Source organism: Haplochromis burtoni, unplaced genomic scaffold (genome assembly GCF_018398535.1).
Source record: "Haplochromis burtoni strain Fernald_Lab_line unplaced genomic scaffold, NCSU_Asbu1 Contig_4, whole genome shotgun sequence".
Classification (NCBI taxonomy): domain Eukaryota; kingdom Metazoa; phylum Chordata; class Actinopteri; order Cichliformes; family Cichlidae; genus Haplochromis; species Haplochromis burtoni.
Genome location: NW_024582365.1, coordinates 2,054,441 through 2,077,357, shown reverse-complemented (window position 1 = coordinate 2,077,357; position 22,917 = coordinate 2,054,441). Strand labels below are relative to the sequence as shown.

The 22,917-nt window shown below is 39.1% G+C and overlaps 2 protein-coding genes across 3 annotated transcripts in view; both read right to left on the bottom strand.

Annotated features, from left to right (window-relative positions):
* Positions 1-85: 85 nt before the first annotated feature.
* On the bottom strand, positions 86-12,128 carry fhl1a (four and a half LIM domains 1a). 2 transcript variants are annotated; one of them, XM_005913202.3, is made up of 6 exons: positions 11,918-12,128; positions 3,165-3,346; positions 2,023-2,200; positions 1,531-1,700; positions 1,258-1,444; positions 86-712 (listed from the first exon to the last, which is right to left on the bottom strand). In XM_005913202.3, exons 2-6 carry the CDS (start codon positions 3,318-3,320, stop codon positions 558-560), a joined length of 846 nt encoding a protein of 281 aa, XP_005913264.1. In that variant the 5' UTR covers positions 3,321-3,346; positions 11,918-12,128; the 3' UTR covers positions 86-557. The 2 variants fall into 2 exon arrangements, with proteins under 2 accessions (XP_005913264.1, XP_005913263.1); XM_005913201.3 differs by lacking the exon at positions 11,918-12,128 and adding an exon at positions 5,877-10,403.
* A 2,223-nt stretch (positions 12,129-14,351) lies between these two features.
* The window catches only part of slc9a6a (solute carrier family 9 member A6a), a 25,295-nt gene continuing 16,729 nt past the window's right edge, over positions 14,352-22,917 (bottom strand). The window contains exons 7-16 of the mRNA XM_005913199.2: positions 22,501-22,642; positions 21,309-21,414; positions 21,022-21,110; positions 20,539-20,652; positions 19,980-20,091; positions 19,685-19,838; positions 19,320-19,350; positions 19,133-19,218; positions 18,655-18,760; positions 14,352-18,377 (exon numbers count right to left, since the gene is read on the bottom strand). Of these exons, the coding sequence (XP_005913261.1) occupies positions 18,105-18,377; positions 18,655-18,760; positions 19,133-19,218; positions 19,320-19,350; positions 19,685-19,838; positions 19,980-20,091; positions 20,539-20,652; positions 21,022-21,110; positions 21,309-21,414; positions 22,501-22,642 (1,213 nt within the window). The 3' untranslated portion in view covers positions 14,352-18,104. The remainder of the gene's footprint in view (positions 18,378-18,654; positions 18,761-19,132; positions 19,219-19,319; positions 19,351-19,684; positions 19,839-19,979; positions 20,092-20,538; positions 20,653-21,021; positions 21,111-21,308; positions 21,415-22,500; positions 22,643-22,917) is intronic.

Genomic DNA, 22,917 nt, shown 5'->3' with positions numbered 1-22,917 from the left:
GAGATACTGACTGTTAAAACAATAAAGCCTTGAAAAAATGTTTCCATTTCTTGCTGTGAAGAGGAAAAATGGGGCTTCATATCAGTTTGTTTTTATTCATGTTTTGCATTTAATGTCACTCATTAAGAATACATGAGCACTTTATATTTCAGTATGGGTTCATCTAAACAGTTTTCTCGTTTTCTATTTGTGCATTCAGAGATGTAACAGACTATTAATCAAAGCTGGTATGTATTAGCAGCAGGAAGCATATTAAAAGCATTTTCCCCCCAAAAGATTCCAGTAAGCCACTGAAAAGACTTTTGTCTCAATAGGCTCTACAAAATCCTGTATTAGATATATAGCGCACATCACAAACCCACAAAGAAAATACGTCATGTTAGTATCCAATCCCTGACTCTGAAACAAGCTGCAGTTATGTTTATATAGATAAATGCAAGTTAATTGACACAGCCTGTAGTTTGGCAACCTTGCAAAAAAATTTTTTTTGTCAAAAAGTCAGTTTAGGTGTTAACTCCACATCATCAAATTCTCAGATGCACAACAGTTTGCACATTTTACAGCTTCTTAGCACAGTCGGGGCAATAAATGTGCTCTCCATTGATGACAAAGCGCTTGTTGGCCAAGGAGAGGGAGCACTTCTTGCAGTTGAAGCAGTACTCGTGCCAGGACAATCCCTCATAGTTGACCACATTGGTGCCGTGGCCAAACCCTGCACAGAGACACATGAGGGTGTTAACATAAAGCATAAAGGCCAAAACATGTAATACATGATCTTACCGTTTGAGACCAAAACAACATGTAAGAGCTAAAGGATTAAATTTAAAAGGGGAAATTGCGTAAGGAGGGAAAAGCTCCCTATCATTGGCACTAATCTCCATTTAAATCCAAGTGCTTATTCATGCATTAGTCATTTATTATGCCTGCCATAAGACAAATTTTAATATTTTTGCTTGTTCAGCTGACCTGCTGTGTGCTGCCTGAACAAATTGAAGTTTTGCTGAAAGTTTATTGGAAATAATTTAAATGGTTGTTTGCCAGAGATGAAAACAAAGTGTTGCCCTTTTCTTGCTCTCAGATACAAAAATGTCTAACTATATAACACAGTACTTCTAAACCTTACTCCAAACAACGTTGGTCTTAAATGAGTGAGAAACAACACGAAGAAAGTACGCAAAACATTTTAGATCATTTTTTAAAAATGAATCCCAGCGCACATTATGTAGACAACAAAACAAATGATGATGCTTCCCTGACCTGTTATTGGGTTCTTGCAGCCATGGCACTTCTTGGCCACATCAGTCTTGTAGCAGTCCACGCAGTAAATGTTGTCCTCATGAGAAGTGAAGCGAGTTCCTGCCAGAGATTTATGGCAGGTTTTGCACACGAAACACTCGGAGTGCCATGGCTGGTCCTGGTAGCTGATCCCTCCAGAGGTGATGGGCTTGGAAAGGCAGATATTTTGATTGTGATGTCAAACACAACGGGATGATAACTAAATGTAGAGAATGATAAAGTCTGTGCTTGTACCTGCTTGCAGTGGAAGCATTTCTTGGCAAACTTCTTTTCGTGGCAGGGAGAACAGTAGATGTCCTCACCCTTGGCCAGGAAACTCTGTGTGCGGATTGGCTGCTTGCACTCAATGCAGGTGAAGCATTCCTCATGCCACACCTTGTTCTTGTACTCCACGTTCTGAGATCCTGAATATAAGATGATTGAAAACGAATTATCTGGGCTGAAAATTTGCTTAGTCTATAACGAGGAGGGACATTATGTATATATATCAGTGCCCTGTCTGATATTATATGTACTATCATTACTATCAAGGTCCATGCTACCTTGTTGTATCCGAGGGAATTTTTAAAATGAAAGAATTCATTACATCCTATAACTTTTGCCGTGTTTATTAAAGTGTTGTTGTTGTATGCGCAAAATAATGTTCTATAGAAAAATTATTACCCACAGAAATAATGTCATGAAAACTTTTCAGAGAGAAAAGGTGTGTATATGGTGCAAACCCACCTGGCATGACCACCTTGTAGCAGCCCTGGCAGCGATTGCCATCCTCTCGGGAGCCACACTTGCCACACATTATCTTCCCATCATCCCGAGCGCTGAATGCCTCACTGGCCAGTGACTTGTAGCACTTGGCACAGCGGAAACAGTCCTCATGCCAGTAGCGGTTCTTGTGGTGCAGCTCCTGAGGGGGAAAGCAGGGGTGGGGAGGTGAGCAGATGTGCCCTCACTAAGTCCTGATGCAGACCTCATTAAAATGGAGTTTGTTTACTCATCATGTGGACTGAGGCTCAGGGGCCGAATACAGAACAAACCTATGTGACCGGCATAAAAGTGGTAATGAAGTGAAGTAGGATGTGGTGAGCCATGAAGGAGTTAGAGGTCTGAGAGGGTGGAAATGCACAATGAGGTATATAAGCTCCATTATTAGGAATGACACATCTTTTCACACAGTTAACTGCCTGTGACCGAGTACTGAGAGCATTTTCAAGGCAGAAGTCGGTGCTTTATAATAGCCAGACCTCAAGTTACAGCCAGAGAGCACTCTGAACATATAGTACATACAGTTAGGTCCACAATTATTTGGACAAGCAGCAAGGTCAAGCAAATATTGCCTTCAAAGGATTTTGAGGAAGTTATTAGGAACAATCCCGTATGTCAGGTTATTTTAGTTTGTCCAGTTACTTTTAAGACCCTGTGAATAAAATTGGCTGTTACACCTAAACTGTTTATAATTTAGTTAAAAGCCTTGAATTAAAGTTGACAGTCTGCACTTCAGTCACGTTTATTCAAAAGCCTCAATGACGATTTACATCTACAAAAGGCATTTTAATATTTAGATAGCTGCCACCCAGGGTCTACTCAGCATGGCTGATGTGAAAATGGCCTATACGCAGATCAGAAGTCTCCTTTCTCTACAAAATGACCTTTAAAATGTTTTTATTTTGTCCTTGGAATCTGCGAGGAATATCTAGAAAGCTTCCGAAACCCTAATCCATTTTAGGATCTTTGCACTTAACCAAATAAAAGTACAAATATTAAGTATAATAGCATTTAGGATATATTAATTTGTGTAAGAAATCTTTACATTACACTCAAAGCTTAAACAAAAAAAAAAAATCATTCTTTTCCATCCACACTATTTTCACCTTGGAGTCAGCACCAATGGGGCGTTTGCACTCTGCGCACGTATTGGCGCAGAGCTTATCAAAGCACTTGGTGCACACGTGCTTGTCATCCTTCTTCACATACTTCTTGCCATGCAGATTGTCACGGCAGTAGTAGCAGTCAAAGCGATCAGTCATGGTGGAGGTTAGATAACTCCTGGGACCTGTGAGGAGACGAGAGGAGGAGAGTGTCACTGAATGTGTACAGAGAATCTGCTCTCCACGTTTAGGTCTGCCTACATGGCAGGATGTTTCCTTGTAGCACCAGCAGGGGGCACTGTTGCATTTTCTACAGCATGGAATCAACATTCTGAACCCCTTATAGTTGCAGCTCAGAAAGTTTGAAGTTGCTTATATTGACAGGTTGAATATAAGCAACAATACATTCCACCCACATATATGCATATATACATCTGACCTCTTAACCTAAAAAAATAGATGCTGAATTTATATTTAGTCTTCAGTGGAAAGATGTATATGTTTTTTCTGCTTTCCCATTGAGACACTATGACATGTGGCTCTAACAGCAGCATACCAAACTGATGAGAGAAGTGTGAGTGAGGTAAAAAAGCAGCCCACAGATGTCTACTTGTTGATTGCAGGTTTCCTGGCCTGTAGACTTTTTTATCAAGCTCTCCCTGGAAAGCTTATTTTTAGACGCATTCCCTTCACCCCCTCCACCTCAAAGCTGTCTCCCCAGAGCCCCGGCCCACATTCGATCTTTTGTCTTGCGTTTTGGTCAGATCACTTTATTAGATGATATTGTAAACTTTGTGTCAGAGTGGCTTTGCTACTTTATCGGTCAACATTCCTGCATTCCTGTCACAGTTGACATCCAGCGTGAGTAATTTTCTGGAATAAATAGTTATGCATAGTGTGGACAAATAAGCACTATCTATATCACTTTAAAAGCTTATCTGGAAGCCAGAAAGGGTAGCTGAACAGTCTGTGAACTTTAGAAAAATTGATTTATTTGGATACACAGATATCATTTTAATCCGATGCAACAGCAGCTATGGAGGAAACAATGCAGGGTATGACAATTGTCCCAGTAACCAAGGGAGCAAAGAAAACATTTATGCAGGGAGCTATTCAAGTAAGATGTGGTTAAAAAAATAAAAATAAAAGCCACGTGAAAGCGATGCGAGGTATGTGGTGTGCTCTGTTCTGCAGCTGTGCTCAAGGGATAAAGACTGGACTGGGGACTGAGCAGTGACACGCCCTACTCCACCTAAACTCACCCCCTTGTAGCATTTCATGGCAAAACCCCCTTCAGTCCAACACAGTCAACCTTGTCAAATCACACACAGTACACATTACTAAGCCCAGCAAGCCCGGAGATCTATTTTGGACTTGGACACTCTATTTAAAGTCCATTGACCTTCCAAAGTGGACAAATGTAGATGGATGCAGACTGATGACTGCTGGGACTATGCAGCTATTGTGGCTCCAGCTGACACATTTCCAGTACTTTAATCTGCTGTTGCAAACAGCGTGACAGCTGCCCCCTGTCAAACAGCCGTGATGTACAATGATGCTCAGCTGTGGTGGGAGAGGTGTATACCACTGTGCTCCCTTCGGGGAGGAGTCTTCTTTAGTGGGAAAGGTCACAGTGAGATCACTTCAAGAAGTGAGTCAAACACTGGACAGACTGAATATCAGCCGAAATAATATCTGTTGAAGTGTTCTGTTCTTTAACGTTCCTTAAAGAAAACTGAAAGTGTTCCCATCTTCATGTGAAAGTGTTATAGAGGTAAAGGTGCATGGCAATAACAATTTCCAAAATTTCAAAATAGGCCCCTGAACACTTTTAAACAGTCACTACATAATTGAACATCCACAAATTGTAATATTAAACCACAAATCCATAGTACAACATGGCATTTTCATGATGATACAATATAATGAGGAGTTATTGGGTCTATTAAGTTATTTTGCTGCAGATAAATACAAAATTTTATCATATTTTATACCTACCTAAATAATATTACTATATATAGATATATATATATATTATTATATATATATATATATCATATTATATATATATATATATTATATATATATATATATAATAGTAGATTTAATTGTATAAATAATTGAATATTTACCTTAGCCGGTTACCAAGATTACGTGAAGTTATATATATAATATATATATATATATATATATATAATATATATATAATTATAGAGTTTATATGAAGATTTCATTTTATTTATTTATTTATTTATAAAGCACATTTAATTTTTTTTTTACATTTCATCTAAAGTAAATAAAGTACAGGGAATATTTGAGCTTTAATTGTGGTGTTAATTTACTCATCCACCTTCTGAAGTGAAAAAAAGTTCCTTGAATTCAAGTTGCTTTGTTTTGTTTATACATGCTTTCCCTGGTTTTGTTTTGATCCAAAGGGAAATGTTATATCTGAATCAGAACTTCAGTGAAGTTTTTCATTAAACCACCTGAAGCTGTTAAAACTGATCATTTAAAAATAGCCCGTATTTATATTACAGGTGAGGTTGTTTCACACATCGAGAAAATCTCAGTGGACCTGCTCCGTTTTTCTGAAAACAATCAGAAGAAAACACACTGACTTCATTATCTGAAAACAGACCTGTTCTTCTTACCTGTTACAAAAACATTTTGCATCTGATTAGAAAAAACAAAAAAAAACAGGCAAAAAGTTTTTACCTGAGTGTCTGTATGTCATGTTTGTGTTCCAGAAAGGCCGAAAAGAAGAACAAGAAAAGAAAAGGAAGACAAAACAGGGTCAGTAGCATCCACAGAGGGTCGAACCTGGAGACCACACATCTTGTTAAGAAATGGGGGCTGTATATACCCCTTTGTGACCCGACCCCAAATCCAAATCCAACCTTCACCCCTCCTGTCCTTTTTAGGGAATGCATTAGAGAATAGATGGATGAGAGAGAGAGAGAGTATGATGCAGAGATTAGGTGATGCAGATTGGATTCCTCTGCTGTAACATCAGCAGGTGAAAAAAAAAGGAAAACACAGCCTGGGGGGTTTGAATGATGACCGTGAGGGATAACAGATACTCCCACTGCCCTGACTTTAAATGTTTTGTAAGACTCTTCAGAAGATGTACAGCTGATATGTGGGATAATTCAAAGGGATGACTCACAAGAGGAACAAGTTGATATTGATTGAACTGAGGAGGGCAGCTGTTTAGTGGAGAGTTATATAAAGATCTCCTCTTATATATTCATGAGTGGATACTATGGAAAAAACTAGTGGGGTTTGAAGAATAGAAAAAAATGAAGCCAAGAGTGCTGAATTCTTTCTCTGTTATCTCGTTGATTCAGATTTCAGGAAAGAATATTGTGTTTAAATCCAGAGGAAACACCCACACATTCCTCACTAATACTCTTGCCAAAAACAAATTCTCCTCATGCAGTTACAATACTTAACCCAGACCAACAACTGAAACAGAAACATTTGTTATTATTAACAAAACATGAGGCCAAAATGATTAGATATTATTTTACAGGAACAACAGACAGGTTCCCAAGTCATGAGTAGAAAAAAACCCCCTTCTGGTTAGCAAACAGCAGATATGGAACAACATTATCATTTATTTGGAGCTATTTGACCACCGGATCAATCAGTATATCAAATATAACTAATATGTTCACATTACTTTAGCTCTGATATGGTCTATGAAAACTCCTTGAGGTAAATACCTGTATCAAAATGTTCCACTATGTTAGCCCGTTGTTTTGCAGGTCGTCTACAACATATTTTTATAACAATTTTAAAGAAACTACCTGTATGCTGTTTCCTAAAACAAAGATATAAAAGCATTAAGAGTAAATTAAAACAGTAAAGTTGTGTTCTAGCTTTTGACCTAATGTTATGTAGGAAATAATCTTCCTTACATTCAGTTAACTTCCACTGTTTCTACTAATACCAGAAACATTATGGTCACCATCATCTTGTTTTCTCATCATCTTGTCAGCTGAAATGCAGAACTACAGAAAGCACTTTCTTCTGATTCATTCAAGCTTTTAGACTCAGACAAGTTTAAAGCCAGAAATATGAGACCACGATGAAAATTAAAGGAAACTGAAAGCCCACAGACTAACAGAAAGTAAAATCTAATGAGTTGGGAACCATAAAACTCTCTATTTACTCCCTAACCAGTGTATAGAAAAGAAAATGTCCTATGTTGCTCACAAAACACATCTAAATATACACACAAACTAGTGAGTGTGTGTCTGTGTGCTTGTGCCACACTGTTTAAAGGGCATCTGGTTGTAATTACAGATTCGATTTGGTCCATTACCATAGAACACAATATTACATTTGTTCTCTTTTATAATCTGTCACGCAATTACTGCAAACCCACAAAGACTAATCAATATGTCGAGAGGCGCCATGACTCCCCAGCCTATAAAAATCTCCAGGAGATGGTCTGCTCAGGAAATCTGTTACTTCTCAGTTTGTTTGCATACTTAACTTTAAGTCTTGTTTCAGATATTATGTCTGTAACCAGATAATTTTGCCCCACATCCTTTTTCTCCTTTAGTTTGTTTGGGTCATCTATCTCGGTCTTTATCTCTTTGTCTGCACTGCGATGCATTCCTCTCATCGTTGCCTTGACTTCATGTGAATTTTGATCATAAGGGGTGGGGCAAACTGGAAAGGTCACAGTCTAACAGTTTGATAAACTGGATAACTGATAATGGAGTAATTATGATGGCGTGGTAAGCGGTGGATTTTTCTTTTTTTGTCTTTCTCTTATTATTTTTTAACCAGTAGAGGTCCAATATTAAAGTACACACTCTGTCATTTAGAAGGTTTTATACATCAGGACATAATAGAAAAATTACCTCATCCAGATATTAAAATTTAAATTTCCTTACATAGGTAAAACCTCAAATGAAGAACAACACATGACAGCGTACATCCACGTTTCATTAACTTGCAGAACTGCCTGCAATAAGTTAAAGTAATTGTTTTCTGCATGACTTTATCAATCTCTCACATCATTGTGGAGGAATTTTGTCCCACTTTTCTGTACAACGTTGCTTCAGTTCATTTGCAGGGCTTTTAAGGTCTCACCGCAGCATTTCAGTCCGGTTGAGGTCTGGACTTTGACTAGGCTTTTGCAACACCATGATTCTTTTGTTTTTCAGTCATTCTGCTGCATATTTGTTCCTCTGCTTGGGATCGTTGGCCTGCTGCCTGCCCCCATTTAGGTCAAAATTCAGCTGTCAGGCAGATGGCTGACAACCTAAAACGTCACCCTCTGCCACCTTGCTCGACAGTTGGTATGAGGTATTTGTGCTGACATGCTTTTTGGTTTCCTCCAAACATGGTGTTCTGCATTATGGCCACACATCTCCAATTTAGTACCGCCTGTCCAAAGGGCATTGTTGTATCAGTCTTGTAGCCTGTTCAGATGCAGCTTCTCAAACCTAACATGCTAACAGCATCTGAGGTGTAGCACTTCGGTTTTTGGTGTTTTTTTGCAGTTTCTCTGAGCATCCCAAAGCCTGGCAGTATGGAAATGACCTCGTAACCCTTCCCAGATTGAGGGGCAGTAACAATTGCTTCTTTGAGATCATTGCTGATGTCTTTCCTCCTAGGCATCCCACTAAGACACAACTGAACGCTCCAGAACAGCAAACTACCAAAATCTCTGCTGTTATAGATGTGTTCACATTTACTGACGATCAGTGATTCAAGTGCATTTGATTCAAGTACCTGGCTGCTACTTATCCTTTTTTGGGAAACCCAAACAACCCCTGGTCAGCTGACTCACTAAAATATGTTCCAAATAAGAAAATCCTGGTTGGTGATGTAATAAATTTGCCATTTTTACATTTAGAGAAAAAAGGAGGACAGAGGCTGTAAAGTCATTCACAATGCTAATGGAAACAGACAGTAATCCAGGCAGTAATATGCCCTCTCACACGGTGTGTGTACTTTTGAAACTGCTCCTGTTGTAAGACGCAATGAATTTGATGAATTTTTAGGTGGAGGTTTCAAGCTCATTACCTAACACCTCTCTAAGCTGGCAGCGCTGAGAAACAGGAAATCTGGCCTGTACTTCCTGAATAATAGCAAGTCATTTGGGGTGACTGACATAGGCAGCCACCCTCATTCTCATTGTTACCAACAGCAACAAAACCCTTGTCTATTTGTCTGAGAGCTCATTTCTCAACATGACCTCGTGTCCTGGACATCTCAGTGTCTCAGTCACCCTCCAAATCTGGTTAGTGGGCAGACAGCCTGAGCCACACTATCTTTGTCAGGGGAACAGTGACTCACCAAACACACACACAGAAACACACACACACAGCGACATAGCACACCAACCATTTGTTCATGTACGGAGCCGTGTTACAAGATGGACATAAGGTCAGGATGAGACTGCAAGACCCAAACACGCCGAGGTCAAATATATTCTAACGAAAAGGCCACAAGGGACGGTCGATCAACACAGTAACACCCGTTAAACTAATACATCTTAGATGTGAGTGTTGCTAACACGCACACAGTCACGCACTATAACTTTCAGACTAAAGCTAAAAGTTAGTTTCCATGGTGCTCATTGCTCTCACATGGCTCAAGCCTCTAAACATAAAAAACTTATTTCTTTCTGCTGATGCAAGGAGCGATAGTTTACAGAGAAGAAGAAATCCAGTTGTGTACTTGACAATGGATTCAATATTTAATTAATGATAAAAAGTAAAGGTGAAATATCCCCTGTCAGTTTCTGTGGCTCGGTCAGCGTTCTGGTTGTCAGAGTAAAACAATGTTATACTTGTATGTACAAAATAATGTCAAAGAGTGAAAGGGTACCATTTATTTTTTAAATTTCATAGTCTTTAACCTACTTCTACAGGCCAAATCACACCATGATCTATGTCATCATAATTATTTGTTGAATGATAATGATTGCTGAATTAACATGAACTAAAGTCATACTTTCCAAATTGCACGACTTTTCACTCAGCTGCATTTAACCGACGGCTATAGCAGTTGTATAAAAGCATATCCAGAACATGAATATAGCTATTTGAATCTGCTGAACTCAGTCCCACATCATGCTTGTGTAATGACTGTAAACTGGCACATTTTGCACACTCGTGCACTTAATTGCACATAACTTTAATATCAAGCAGTGTAAATTTGCTCTTTTTGTGTTGATATTGAACTTGTATATAAAAGAATTCAAAAATGTTAAATTATTTATTTAAAGGCATGCAAATCATGCATACATTTCAATGTTTTTTTAAATCATGAACTGTTTTGTATGGATAATATTTAAAAAAACAACAACAACAACAACAAAAAGAACTTGTATATAAAAGACCGTATAACAACATGATCTGTCCTTTCTAAATGATAAAGAATCCCAATCATATTTTTCTCAGCGATTTTCTGTTTGTTTGTTTTTTGTGTGGCTAAAGAGGGAAAATAAAGGAGGACTAGTACATCTACACAGAGCACAGAGAGGATATTACTTCCTCTCAGCGGGGTCGGCCCACACAGATAAACAAGCAGCATTGCCTATTTAGGTTCTGGGCTGGTGAGAGCGCCGTTTCATGCGTTTCAACAACTTAGTCATCAGCACTCAGGCACAACCTCTTTGTTTGTCTCTCTCTTCACTCTGTCTGAAAGAAATGATGGAACTTCCCTCTTAACTAAAGAATGTCTCTGTCAGGATAAACTGCTGGCTTAATGCCCCCACCCCCCACCCCAGTTGTCTAAGTGTGGCAGATGTTGATGGAAAGGTACCCCCAGAGGCACTGAGACATAGCACTTTAAATGTATATCAATCATATATCACATATCAGGCTCTGTCACTCTCTGCTTGGATGTGTACACTGCTTTTATGCTGATTTTACTAAAAGTTAAAAAAAGAAAAAAGACTTAGACAGGAGGAACATATAACCATGTGAAAAAGTCTTTTCAGTTTGAAACTGGGTTAATTTATGTCCCATTTAAGTACAACGTTTTTATGGATTTTGAAGGATGGTGAAGTCATACTGGAAACACAAAAAGGTCCAGTGTTCCAAAGAAAAAGCTGTAATCTCCAGGTCTCTTTAATGACATCATGCATTTGGTTTGGCAGCTGCCCAAACGGGAAGGGAGGAGATGGTAAGCTGGTTTATGTTGTAACAGTTTATGGCCACACATCATACCTTTGGGTTTTGCTCTTCATTATACAAACAAAAACTTATCTGTAGCACATATATGTCAGTACAAACTGCTACTAGATTTCCAATCCAAAGCAATATTCTTGCAACTATTCTTATTAGTGTAAATGAGTTATATCCAGATATTATATAGTATATAAGAGTTCCTCACAGATTACCTTAGAATTAGTTAATTTGCTAATAAAAGTAAGCATAAGCATATATCTATAAACACACGGCATACATAAAAGAACATTTTCTTCTTCATTTAAATATATGCGGACTGACGCCCCAAACAAAGCGCATCACCTGTTGCGTGTCATAGTGCGTGAAATAAGCAGCTGATTTCAGAGTAATTCAAGCATGTTACATATTTCCACACGGACCCTTTGCGTCATTAACTTAAATGTCTGAAATGTCCGTCCGATAAGGAAGAAAAGTAACAATTACGCATTTTAAGTAAGTTTTTGGCACAAACATCCTTGTGATAAATCGCTCCTTGTTTCACATAAACTAAAGCGAACTTTAGCAGCTACCTAATAATGTGCTGCGGTTTGGACTCACCTTTGCAACGCGTAAAGATGAGCGCCTGTCACTCTACGCCAGCAGTGCGTCCGGTGGGTTTGGCCGAGAGGTGAAATCTGCTGAGGCGACGAGGCTTTAAAGACAGGGGGAGCAAAGGAAGAAGAAAAAAAAGCTTGAGGACATCAGCCAAACCTCTGTAAGCGCTCATAAACAATGACCTCAGCCAGGAATTTACAAGCCCTCTTAGCGAAGTTCTCGTCGGTCCTGAAGTCAAGACAAACGAATCGTTTATCATTTATCTGCATCAACGAGCACTGACACTTTTACATTCATTAGTGAGTGTCACGGCAGGTCTGCGCTACAGGAAACCTGTGGTATGAAATTATTAACGCTCGCTACATTTATTTTCATTTTTTCATCCTACAAAAAAAAATAAAAAATAAAAAAATAAAAATAGCCTGACTTGTTAACTTCACACACTTTTTGTCCCACTTCTGTGCTGGTCTCATTGCCTCCTTCTTTGGTAACGAATAGACGAATAACATCAAGATGACTCATTCTAAAACTCAAAGTAAATACTTGCAGCTTGCAAGCTTAAGCCCCAAGGTTCTTCCAGCACAATTACAAAGTGATGATTAAATGCTGAAAAGGTGCTGCTCTTATCTAACACAGATGGCACCTTTTATAGCCGTAACCGCCAATGCATCACCGCTTCAACTTCATCCATATCCATCCACTGAGAAACACCAGGCCTGTGAAAAAGATGACTGATGATCCATTTGTTTGTAAAGTCGGCGAAGATTTGGCGGAAGGATTTAATGGTCAGAAGGTCCTACTTGTCGTTTTAAAGGCTGTCATGGTTAGTCAAACACCTGGCATAAATACAGATTCATTCATTCAGCTCATTGCCGACGCCAAAAAACCCATTATATCTATTTATTTCCAGCCATATGCATCTGCATGCGTGCCTACTTAATAATAAGCCGCTAACTGCAAACACGTCACATTACTGTAAGCACACAGCAACTGTTGTGACACAAGAGCTACAACATTGATCAGAGCCATGTGTTCAGGTTGTGCAGGTCCTTGCAAACCTTGTCATAAATGTATGAATTCAATGGTGCACAGGGAGAAAAAATGTCTTCTGCAGAGCATCAAACTTTCTCTGATATTGTTATATAATTTACTATGATTTTTTTTTTATAAATTACAATAAAAGTAATTTGCAGTTATTTGTCTTCAAAAATCAAATACGCCGACTCATGTGAGGAATGTGTGAAATGTAAACAGCTCTCAAGTCAAGCCTGAACCAAAGTGATCCTGTAAAATTACCATTTCCTCTGTGGAGTGTAAATCCAGGGTACAGACATTCTTGAGCACACTGGAGGGAGTTGTTCCCATATTAGGAGCACGTTACCTGATATCTGGCACAAATCATGCCCCAGGAGAGTTAAACGCCATCAGTCCTGGCAGGTTAAGATCCAGACTTTACACTCGCACCACTTTTCTTTAAAAAAATTGTTAGTATTTTGTTTTGTTTTTTGCCTTTAGCTCTATCCTACCTAAGACTAATGAATCAATTCAGGTCATCAGTTACATGTAATGAATATCAAAATATGATCAAACTGGAAAAAAATGGAGATCATTGAACAAGAACATGAAGGTGACCTGGATTTTAAAGCCCATCTCAGAAACTTAATATCACACTGGCAGCGGTGGCATGATGGTTAGCTCTGTCGCCTCACTGTTGCCTGGGTATGAATCTACCATCTTCCAGGTTGGGCCTTGGTAGGCTCCAGCACCCCCACAACCCTGAATGGGATAAGCAGAAGAGAATTTGATGGATAGTATCACACTGGATTAAAGGTTAAGGAGGCTTTTAACAAAGGCTCAGTATAAAATCCAACCCTTTAATCTACCCCAGATTTGGGTTTAAGGAAATAATTAATGTGCTCTTCAAACTTTTAAATTATAATTGCTTAAAATAGAGTTGTCTCCTTGTAAGAGGCTGTGTATGTCTACAAGCTGTAAGCAGTAGATTCCTGTACTCTTAAGTTATTTTTTAATAACGTCCAGAGGCAAGAAAACTAAAACAATGTATATTTTTCTACCATCTTGCAACCCTGACTCTAGAGTTGGGAATGCTAACTACATAATGTTTTAAAATGTGGATTATTAAGTCAGCTTGAAGCCAAATTTTATTCCTCTCTAAAATATCTGAAATCACATTGGATGCCAGCTCAGACTACCTGTCAGACTTCTAACGTAATTAATATTATAAACCGATTATTACACTGTAAGAAAATCCCTTCTCTGATTCATTCAACTCAAATGAAATCACTTCTGGCACTAAACTCATTTCATGTTTCTCAGGATGGGATGATCTCAAGAGTTCACGGCTTCATTCTTTTAAAGCCCAGACATCCACAATAAATAAATGAACAGTAAAAGAGGAGGCCATTACAGTGAGGGCTTTAATCAAAAGCACAGGCTTCTGTTTATTGACCGTTGCACGCAAATGAACAGGTGAGAGTATATTTACACAGACGTAAACAGTCAGTACCTGCAACACAGACAGGAGAGAACACAATGCCTCTCTCCTGTCTCTCTCTCTTGCACATATACCCACACATTCAAATCCTCATCCACATGCAGGCAGTGACACACACACACACACACACACAGACACATTCACACACAGAGAGTTTGCGGTATAAAGATAGAGTGGACTGTCTGAGAACACGGAGCACAGCAGGCTTCTTTGGTCAGCTACTTCAGACAAGATTTCCAATGATCAAAGCATATCACAGGTCACCATTCAGAGAGCAGAGACAGAACACGTACTGGCAGAGCAGTAGGAAAACACCAAAACCTCTTTTACTTTTTGCAGATTTCACATCTTTTAATGTCTCAAAGAACAGTGGATCACAATATTCCTTGTATAATTTTTCACTTTTGGTTCCCACTACGCCAAAGAGTCCATAACAGCAGAGGATAAATGAATCATGCCTGTGCACAAGTCATGGCAACGGCATTCAAGCAGCAACTTACACACAAAGTACCTGAATGGCGAAGCAATAAGATGGAGCAATGTGGGGATATTCCTTCATAAAGTAGCACAGAAAACAACTTAAGATGAATTCACTGACATGAATTTGCAAATCCCACAACCTTTCAGTGTAAGTAATATAAAAGTAACTAAGATAAAAACAAGAGTAGAAAAAAAACAGAATAAAACAGCGCAACATTTGTAGTAAGTGCAAATCATTCATTTTTCTTCACTGTGTCCCTTTTTCAGAAAAAAATATTCAGAAACACACTTACACATATAAAAAAGAAAACAAAACTGTGAGATCAACAAATCATATATTAGAAAATGTGGAGTTTAGAGACATAACTGATAAAAAAAAAAAGAAGAAATAAGAAGTTCCTGCACAGCAGAAGATAACTGTGGAAGGAAAAGCGATATCTAGCATGCCTTCTCTTCCTTGTACCTCCGTATCATCCCAACACATGAACGCTCAACAACAAGAGCCTAACAAGCCCCCCAGTCACCCCTTCTTCTCACTCTTTAACCACATCATCCTCCTCAAAGATCCATTTTGCATACACACAGTATTTTTTTCTCTTTGGGTCACTAGGAGGCCAAAACAACAACTTTGAGAAAAAAAAGAAAAAACGCCATGATTGCTTCAAGTCACCAAATGTTGTCTAGCTTCAGTCTGCATCAACACAGTGTTGCCACGGTGATGTGCTATCAACACTTCCTGTTAAACTCACATTAACAGCTGCTGTACTCCGCACCCAAAGGAGCTGACGACACCTTCCGTTCTTCTTGTCCACGCACTGAAATAGTCCCAACAGCGAACACTGACACAAGGCTACAAAGTCAAATGTAACACATCCGGCCAGGAGTACCTTTGATACACTGCATGTTTCTCTTTATGTGCCTCTGTGTTCATGGTCAACCATTACACATCAAAAACTCTACTGTGTACAGCAGACAGAAACACCCAGCATTTAAACAGCTATTGTTGCTCTGTTCTGGCAGTCTGCATAATAACAAACTACCACAGTGCCACTGAAAATATCTGCTGACATGTGGACGGACTGATTAATCCTGTGGGCTTGTCTTTTGAAAATAACTTCATACAACACAATCGATAAATTCACAGCTGCAGCGGTTGATTGATTAACTGTTCTGCCAGTAAATAAAATAATTGTACTGCGTTCATTTTAATACCAAATGAATGATCTAAGTCATGCTGTTGAACAAAGGTAATGTTATCTACAGATTCTGAAGACTTGCGTTACATTTTTAATCAGATAATCAGACAAAAACAAAACAATGAAATAAGTAGAAAGATGTAATTTGCCCAAAAAAAAAAAAAATCAAATAATTATAGTTTTTCTTCTGGCTTGTAGTGACACCTCGACTTTTTGGGGTGTCAGTAGCCCAGATTTAGAGAGGTGCACCTTCTCTCTTATATAATGAAACTAAACTGCTCAAAACTCAGAAACACGTCTCTTTCTGGAAATCATGACCAGCTTTAAAAAAGAAAACTGCATTGTGGACAGTTTCATGTACTTAACTAAAGGAGGAGAGCATTTACCTGTTACTAGAGGCTCGTGCCTGGATGTAGTTTCATTAAAATAGATCCTAAATTAAACAGCTCAAAGACAGTTTGTAGATTTAATTTCAAGTAATGATGTAAAAGGAGCATTTCTGTGTTTCTCGATGTTTTGGACACCACAAGATTGTGTTTGGTTATATTTGACAGAAGGCAGATATCTTTAATCTTTACGGCTCATTATTCAAAAGAAATGGGCAACTCACATCACATTGATCTTCATGAATAAAAAATTTACCTAAATCATATTTTTTTCCTGAAACACTCTTTAAGGTCTGTGCAACTCTGATGCGCATTGTTCACTACTCTCATTTTTTTCCCCATTTTTTTTCCACCAAATAATTTATTAAACAACTGCTGGCAGATGAATGAATTGCTGTTCGCAGCCCTACCAAAAGCAGATAGATAGTTCTCATTAAGCACAATATCAGTTGAACGCTCTTAATACCACTGTAGCAGATAATTTAGTCTCAGATTCATGTATCTAGATGTGTTGTTCAGGTTCATTGAATGAGAAAATATAGACTAGAAAATGGATATGAAAAAGGTGATTCAGCTCACAAACCTCTGTTGCAAAAAGAATACAAAACACTTTAAGGTCATCTGCATTCAGATTTCATAAAATGTAAAAATGCAGGACAGAAATGGCACTAAGCGTTCTCGCCTCATCTCATTTGGATCTCGAAACAACAGCCCTTCGTCCTGCCATGAACGACAGCAGCCTCTAAAATAAGGTGTAAAGTCTCCCTCTATGTCACAGTCAAAGGTCATTGGGAGAGATCCACATGTTCACTGCCTGGTTACACTGCAACACTGGCATCACATTGTTACACACTATTTACAAGCAAATAGCACACAGACTGACAGCCCAAACACGCACTAAGTATATTGCTACCTTATGGACAGAGGTCTTTGTTTTATGTTGAGCATTTTTTTATCTTTTTTTTTTTTTAACAATGGAAAAGTGAATGACTGACCATATTGAATCAGCTCTGCTTAACAGAACTAATCCAGTACTGGGCTGCCAAAAACTACAATTCCCAGGCACTTGATTGTAACCAAATTTACAGTAACGTTGTCCACTGGGTCAGCTTGCCTCTGACCCACAGAGAGAAGGCAGCAACATTCAACACAAAAGCCCTCAATCTCCCAAACTAAGAAAACAACTAGCATCCTCAGCATGCATATAAAAGTTATAGTACTCTTGGGATATACTTTACACCGACAAGTTAGCTAGTGGTTGCATTTACACACTGACACATGCTGCTAGATCTCTGTGCAATGCTACAGTAAGGTGACACAGAAATTTAAGCTGAAATGATTTAAAACTGATTTATGAAGAAAAAAAACTGCAAATAAATATGACTATATTACAGTAATGGCAGAAAGGTGTGGAAATAAGCAGAAAGACAATGAGGTAGAGACGATGATTTGCCCCATAGAATATGTGAGAAAATGTGGCAAGAAAGATGGAACAAAAGTGCTAGAGAAAAAAAGCAGAGAGGTGATAGGAGACTCAGGTACTGGTCTTTTGCTCAATGGCTCGGGTCAGGGTGCGTCGGACGGTTGTCTGGGTCTGTATTCAAAGACTACTTTCACATCCGCATGCGGTGGTGGGGCTCTGTGAAGGGCGGCTCCGAGTCGTCCATGGGCAGCACCAGGCGCGTGCCTCTCATCACCAGCTCGTGATCTCCGTATGCTAACTCTCTGTCCAAGTCATCAGAGGTGGCAGCGCCAGCAAAGGCCGGGCCGCCGCTAGTGTGGGCGCCACTGGCGTCTGTACTGACTGTGATGTCGCCATATGTCAGGTTGATGTCACCGTCTCTCAGGATGAGGTCAGAGTCGTCATCCTTCAGCTGGCATTCGTTCTGCAGGAAGAAGAAACACAAATTGTTCAAAGAAACACAACAAATTTGGGAAAAAAGGATGTGACTTTAGCACTCCATAGCTATTGGATGAAATTGTGTTCAACCAATACAATTCTAATTTTGTCCCATGCTTTGTGTTTCCTTATCCATCCAATGACACAATGAAAATGAAAACTGAACCGTTGATTCATGACCGTTTTCCATCTGGTAATATGGGATTAAAAAAAACAAAACACAGTTCAGTCAGAAATAGCTCTTGTATAAACCAGCGTCTGACCTCAAAGGCCTGAGGGCTGGTGAGGAAGCGAGCGAGGGGGCCGCAGCAGGGAGGCAGCGTGGCTGTGAGAGGGGGGCCGCTGTGAGTCAGGATGGGCTTCAGGTAGCTGGAGGGAGGCTCGAGTCAAGGACATAATGCGCGTGAAATAAGCACTAAAAAACCGCTATTAGACACAAAAAGAAAGCTCCTGGTACGGTGTGATGAATGCTTAATGAATCCCAGTTCTCAGAAGAAAATGTTCCAAATTAAAGTAATTTCATAAGGTAATTTATTTTAAATGCATAGAACAGTCTGACCTTCATATTTCAGAGCCAAAAGATGGCCTAATGTGAAGTTAAGTCTGTAAGTGGGGCTCCCTCTGCTGCTGGTAAGTTGAAGTGAAGTCATTAATGAGTTATCACATATTCAAAACACTACATGTATGGTTTATTTGAAAATTATTTCTTGATATTAATAACACTAATTAAGCAAAGGATACTTGTGGTCGAAGTTGTACCAAATTCTGAAAAGCCAGGCACTTTCTTGTTTGGTGCTCCTTCTCTCTGAACCTTCACCAACACTCATCTGGACAAAGACAGACAACACTGTTTAGGTGTCTTGGTTTCCTTTACAGTTACTTTCCACCAATTACATAACTACAACACGTTTATAAGTGCCACACTCACAGAGTTATCTTGATCCGAGTCCACTCCCACACTGTTAAAGAAAGAGAAACACGTGTAAATCAGCTGCAGTCGTAAGCTGTCAGAGCAGAACAGTGCTGTGAAGCATGTTTCCCCCGTTTTACAAGTTCACCAGCAGGAAATCTGCTTATTAAAAAAAGACAAGACAGAGCAGCACATTCTTCAAGACGTTCAATAATTGTTCGAATACTTGCCTGACAGGATAACTAGATGAGTTAAACACCCGGCATCATAAAGTCAAAATATTTATAGACAAGCATCAGACTTATTTGTGAAATTTCCCCACTGTTAAAACAAATGCTAACTGCAAATCCAGTCTGGACTTTGCAGAGGAAGGATAGGCATACCGTATGCGCTGGCAGGACAGCATCTGAGTGGTACCACCCCCACAAATCCATACAGTGAAGAAGACCACGAGCAGAGTGGTGGAAAACATCATCTGACGAGCATATGTTGCAGTGTCCCTGATGGACAGTGCAAAGGTCATTGCACCTCGCAGGCCTAAAAAGCAGAGCATGGAGAATGTTGTATACAAGATGAGATAATAAGAATCTCTGTTGGATATATTTCACTCTGTTAATAAAGGAAAGCGCTTTGCTTAAGACGGCACATAATAAACATCCTTATCCGTATACCACTAACCTGCAAACATCATCATGTGCTGGAAGTTGGATCTGATCTTGTTGCGTCGTCCCAGATTAAGAAGGAAGGAGAGAGGGTAAATGTTAGCGGCTCTTCCTATGAATAATGCTACCTGGGTAAGAACATGGTTAAGGACAAAAGCAAATGAGGTGTGCTGTCTCCTGCCTATTTACTACTTGGTGGTTAGTTGTAATAAACTTCTTTTGTTCCCTTTAGGGAGTGAATCATCTGCCTCAATCTTACCCTATCCCTAGCATTTTCTTCTGTTATACCAACCCTCTGCATGTCCTCCTTCACTTCATCCATTAACCTTCTCTGAGATCGGTCTATGCTTCTGTCTCAAATCACCCTGGACGCTAGTCTCCAGCCACTCCACCCTGCCTACACTCTCTTCTTCACCTGTCTTGTCCACTGTGATGCTATTTAAACTCATCTGCCTGCACTCTCGCTACTCCTTGCAAGGTCACCTTTCCATCTGTCTCCCACTGCTGTAGATAATGCTTCAAGCCAAGGATTAACATGGCTTATGTGAACTTGGCAGGGCCATGTAAAAAGATACAAAAGCTCCAACGATGAACATCGGATTGAAGACATGGTTTTGGAACGTGAAAAGGGTCAATCCCATGTAGGAGAAAATGAAGTTCTCTGCCAGGAAATTTAAAAGTTCAAACAGCTGCAAAAGAAAAGAAACAGCATGCTTTACATGACAGCTGATATCCAAGTATAGATAGATAGATGTATACAATAAAAGAAAAAGCTCGAGTTTCCAATAAATGCTGTTAAACTTGGATTGCATGACTGTGATTGTAATTAAACTTAAAATGCTGCTTTTTTATTCGCTATGTCATAAACACATAGAAAAGTTTTGATTTTTGTGTCTTTACCTGTTCAACAAACCTACAATAGCAGATAACTGATAAAGCAATCTGCAGTTTTTGTTTAATTTTGAGTCTCCATCACCCTACTTCACCATAAAACAAAACAAAACAAGGAAAACGCAATACTTAAAGCATCTAAAAAAAAGAACTGAATAAGTAGTGACCTGTTTGGTTCTGTCCTGAGATTCAGGAGACAGATTGTTGTAGGTGTAATGGGCCTGAGTGATTCCACAGAAGAGTACTGCTACCACACCTGCAGCACACCAAAGGGGGACGGAGACACACAGAATAAAGATGGGATCAATACGCACTGATTTCTATATGCTCTGATGCATAAAGCTTCCAGCTGGACACAATTACTATTATTATCTAAATTACTAATCTCATTTTTTGTTTTTGATAATTACAGTATGCCATACACGTAGAATGTGTGGATCTGTGTGTGTGTTACCTGTGAAACCACAAGCCTCAGCCAGTAAGAATGTGCTCCATGACATGAGAAAGAACAGAGCTGTTTCCAACAGCTGGAAGTCTCGCAGCTTGGTAAATTTAGTCACGTGGACACCACAGTCAAAGAATTTAACGACATACTCAGATATTGCTAAATCCATTCATGTTGACCTTTTTACAAATAATTCAATTCTAAGACATTAAAAAAACCAAATAAGAGAACCAATAAAGTTCTGCTTTCCATTTGAAGTCTGAAACTGTTGGCTTCTAATGAGGTTAATGTCAGAATAACGTTACACAATCATTTTAATCAGCTTTTTTTGCATTTATTCTACATTTTCATATAGTATTTCACACAAACTAATTTAGTGCATGGTATAACTGAGATACTGATGATAATGTTGCAGTGTTAAGAAGCTAACCATTTTAGAATTGAAAACATGTAGACCGGGGTGGAGAACTCCAGGCCTCGAGGGCTGGTGTCCTGCAGGCTGTGTCCTTGAGCCAACACAGCTGATTTAAATGGCTAAATTCCTCCTCCCAGAGGCCTGGTAATGAACTAGTCATTTGATTCAGGTGTGTTGACCCAGGGTGTTATCTAAAACCTGCAGGACACTGGCCCTTGAGGTCTGGAGTTCCCCTACCCTGACGTAGACTATCACAAAAACATTCACGTAGCCCCGCTCAGAATGTTAAAAAAATGACATAGATGCTGGCCAGCTAACACTAAGGCTTTGGTGTAGTTAAATCTTCCCCTTTATGTCCTTAATAAAATGGACACGAGAATAAATTTCTTTGGTTAATGGTGACTGTGACCTTATAAAACAAGTCTTTGGCTGTGACACAAAATTCATACGCTAACTTTAGCAAGGGAACAAACAGAATGAAGTGATAAAATATTGATGCTTTGTTCCAAAGGACAAAGGTCCGGTCTGAACAAAAACTTTACAGGTTGAGTTTAAAATGCCAAAATAAATTGAAAGAACCTTCATGTCCCTTTTTGTAGTTTGGAACTGAATTTGATTGCACTTTTTATGTTCTTGGTTTGAATGAAATACACTATTAGGAGTTTCTTGATATTTATGGCACATGTGTGTATGCTCATTAAGAGTCTGTTTGCTGTTTAAGCACTGCTACAACAACATGTAACTTATCTAAATAAATGATACAACCAAACAAACGAAAAAAGATATGAGAGCGGTGACGATTCCAGTGGCGACTCCTAGTGCAAATGAGCCGCTGAAAACTCCCAGGAAAATCCCAAAAGACTTCAACATCGCCATAACCTCAAAGGTGTGGCTGTTGTCTCCTTCTGGTTGATATGCTACTATAGAGCTGATATGAACACAAAATACAAACATTTAGTGGCAAGTATTTATGCAATGGCAGGGCAAATATTTATATGTGTACCATATACAAGTTAATGCCTGCATTTGTCACCACAACACAGGGTAGTGTAAATTTAAATTTAATGTTGCTGAAACAAAAGTAATTAAAAAAATAAATATATCTCAGGGCTCTCAAAATTTCAAAATCCCTGGTAGCCCTTCGGGCAGGGACTCTTCAGTTTTTGGTAGCCCAAAATAAATTTAAGTAGCCCGAATAAAAAA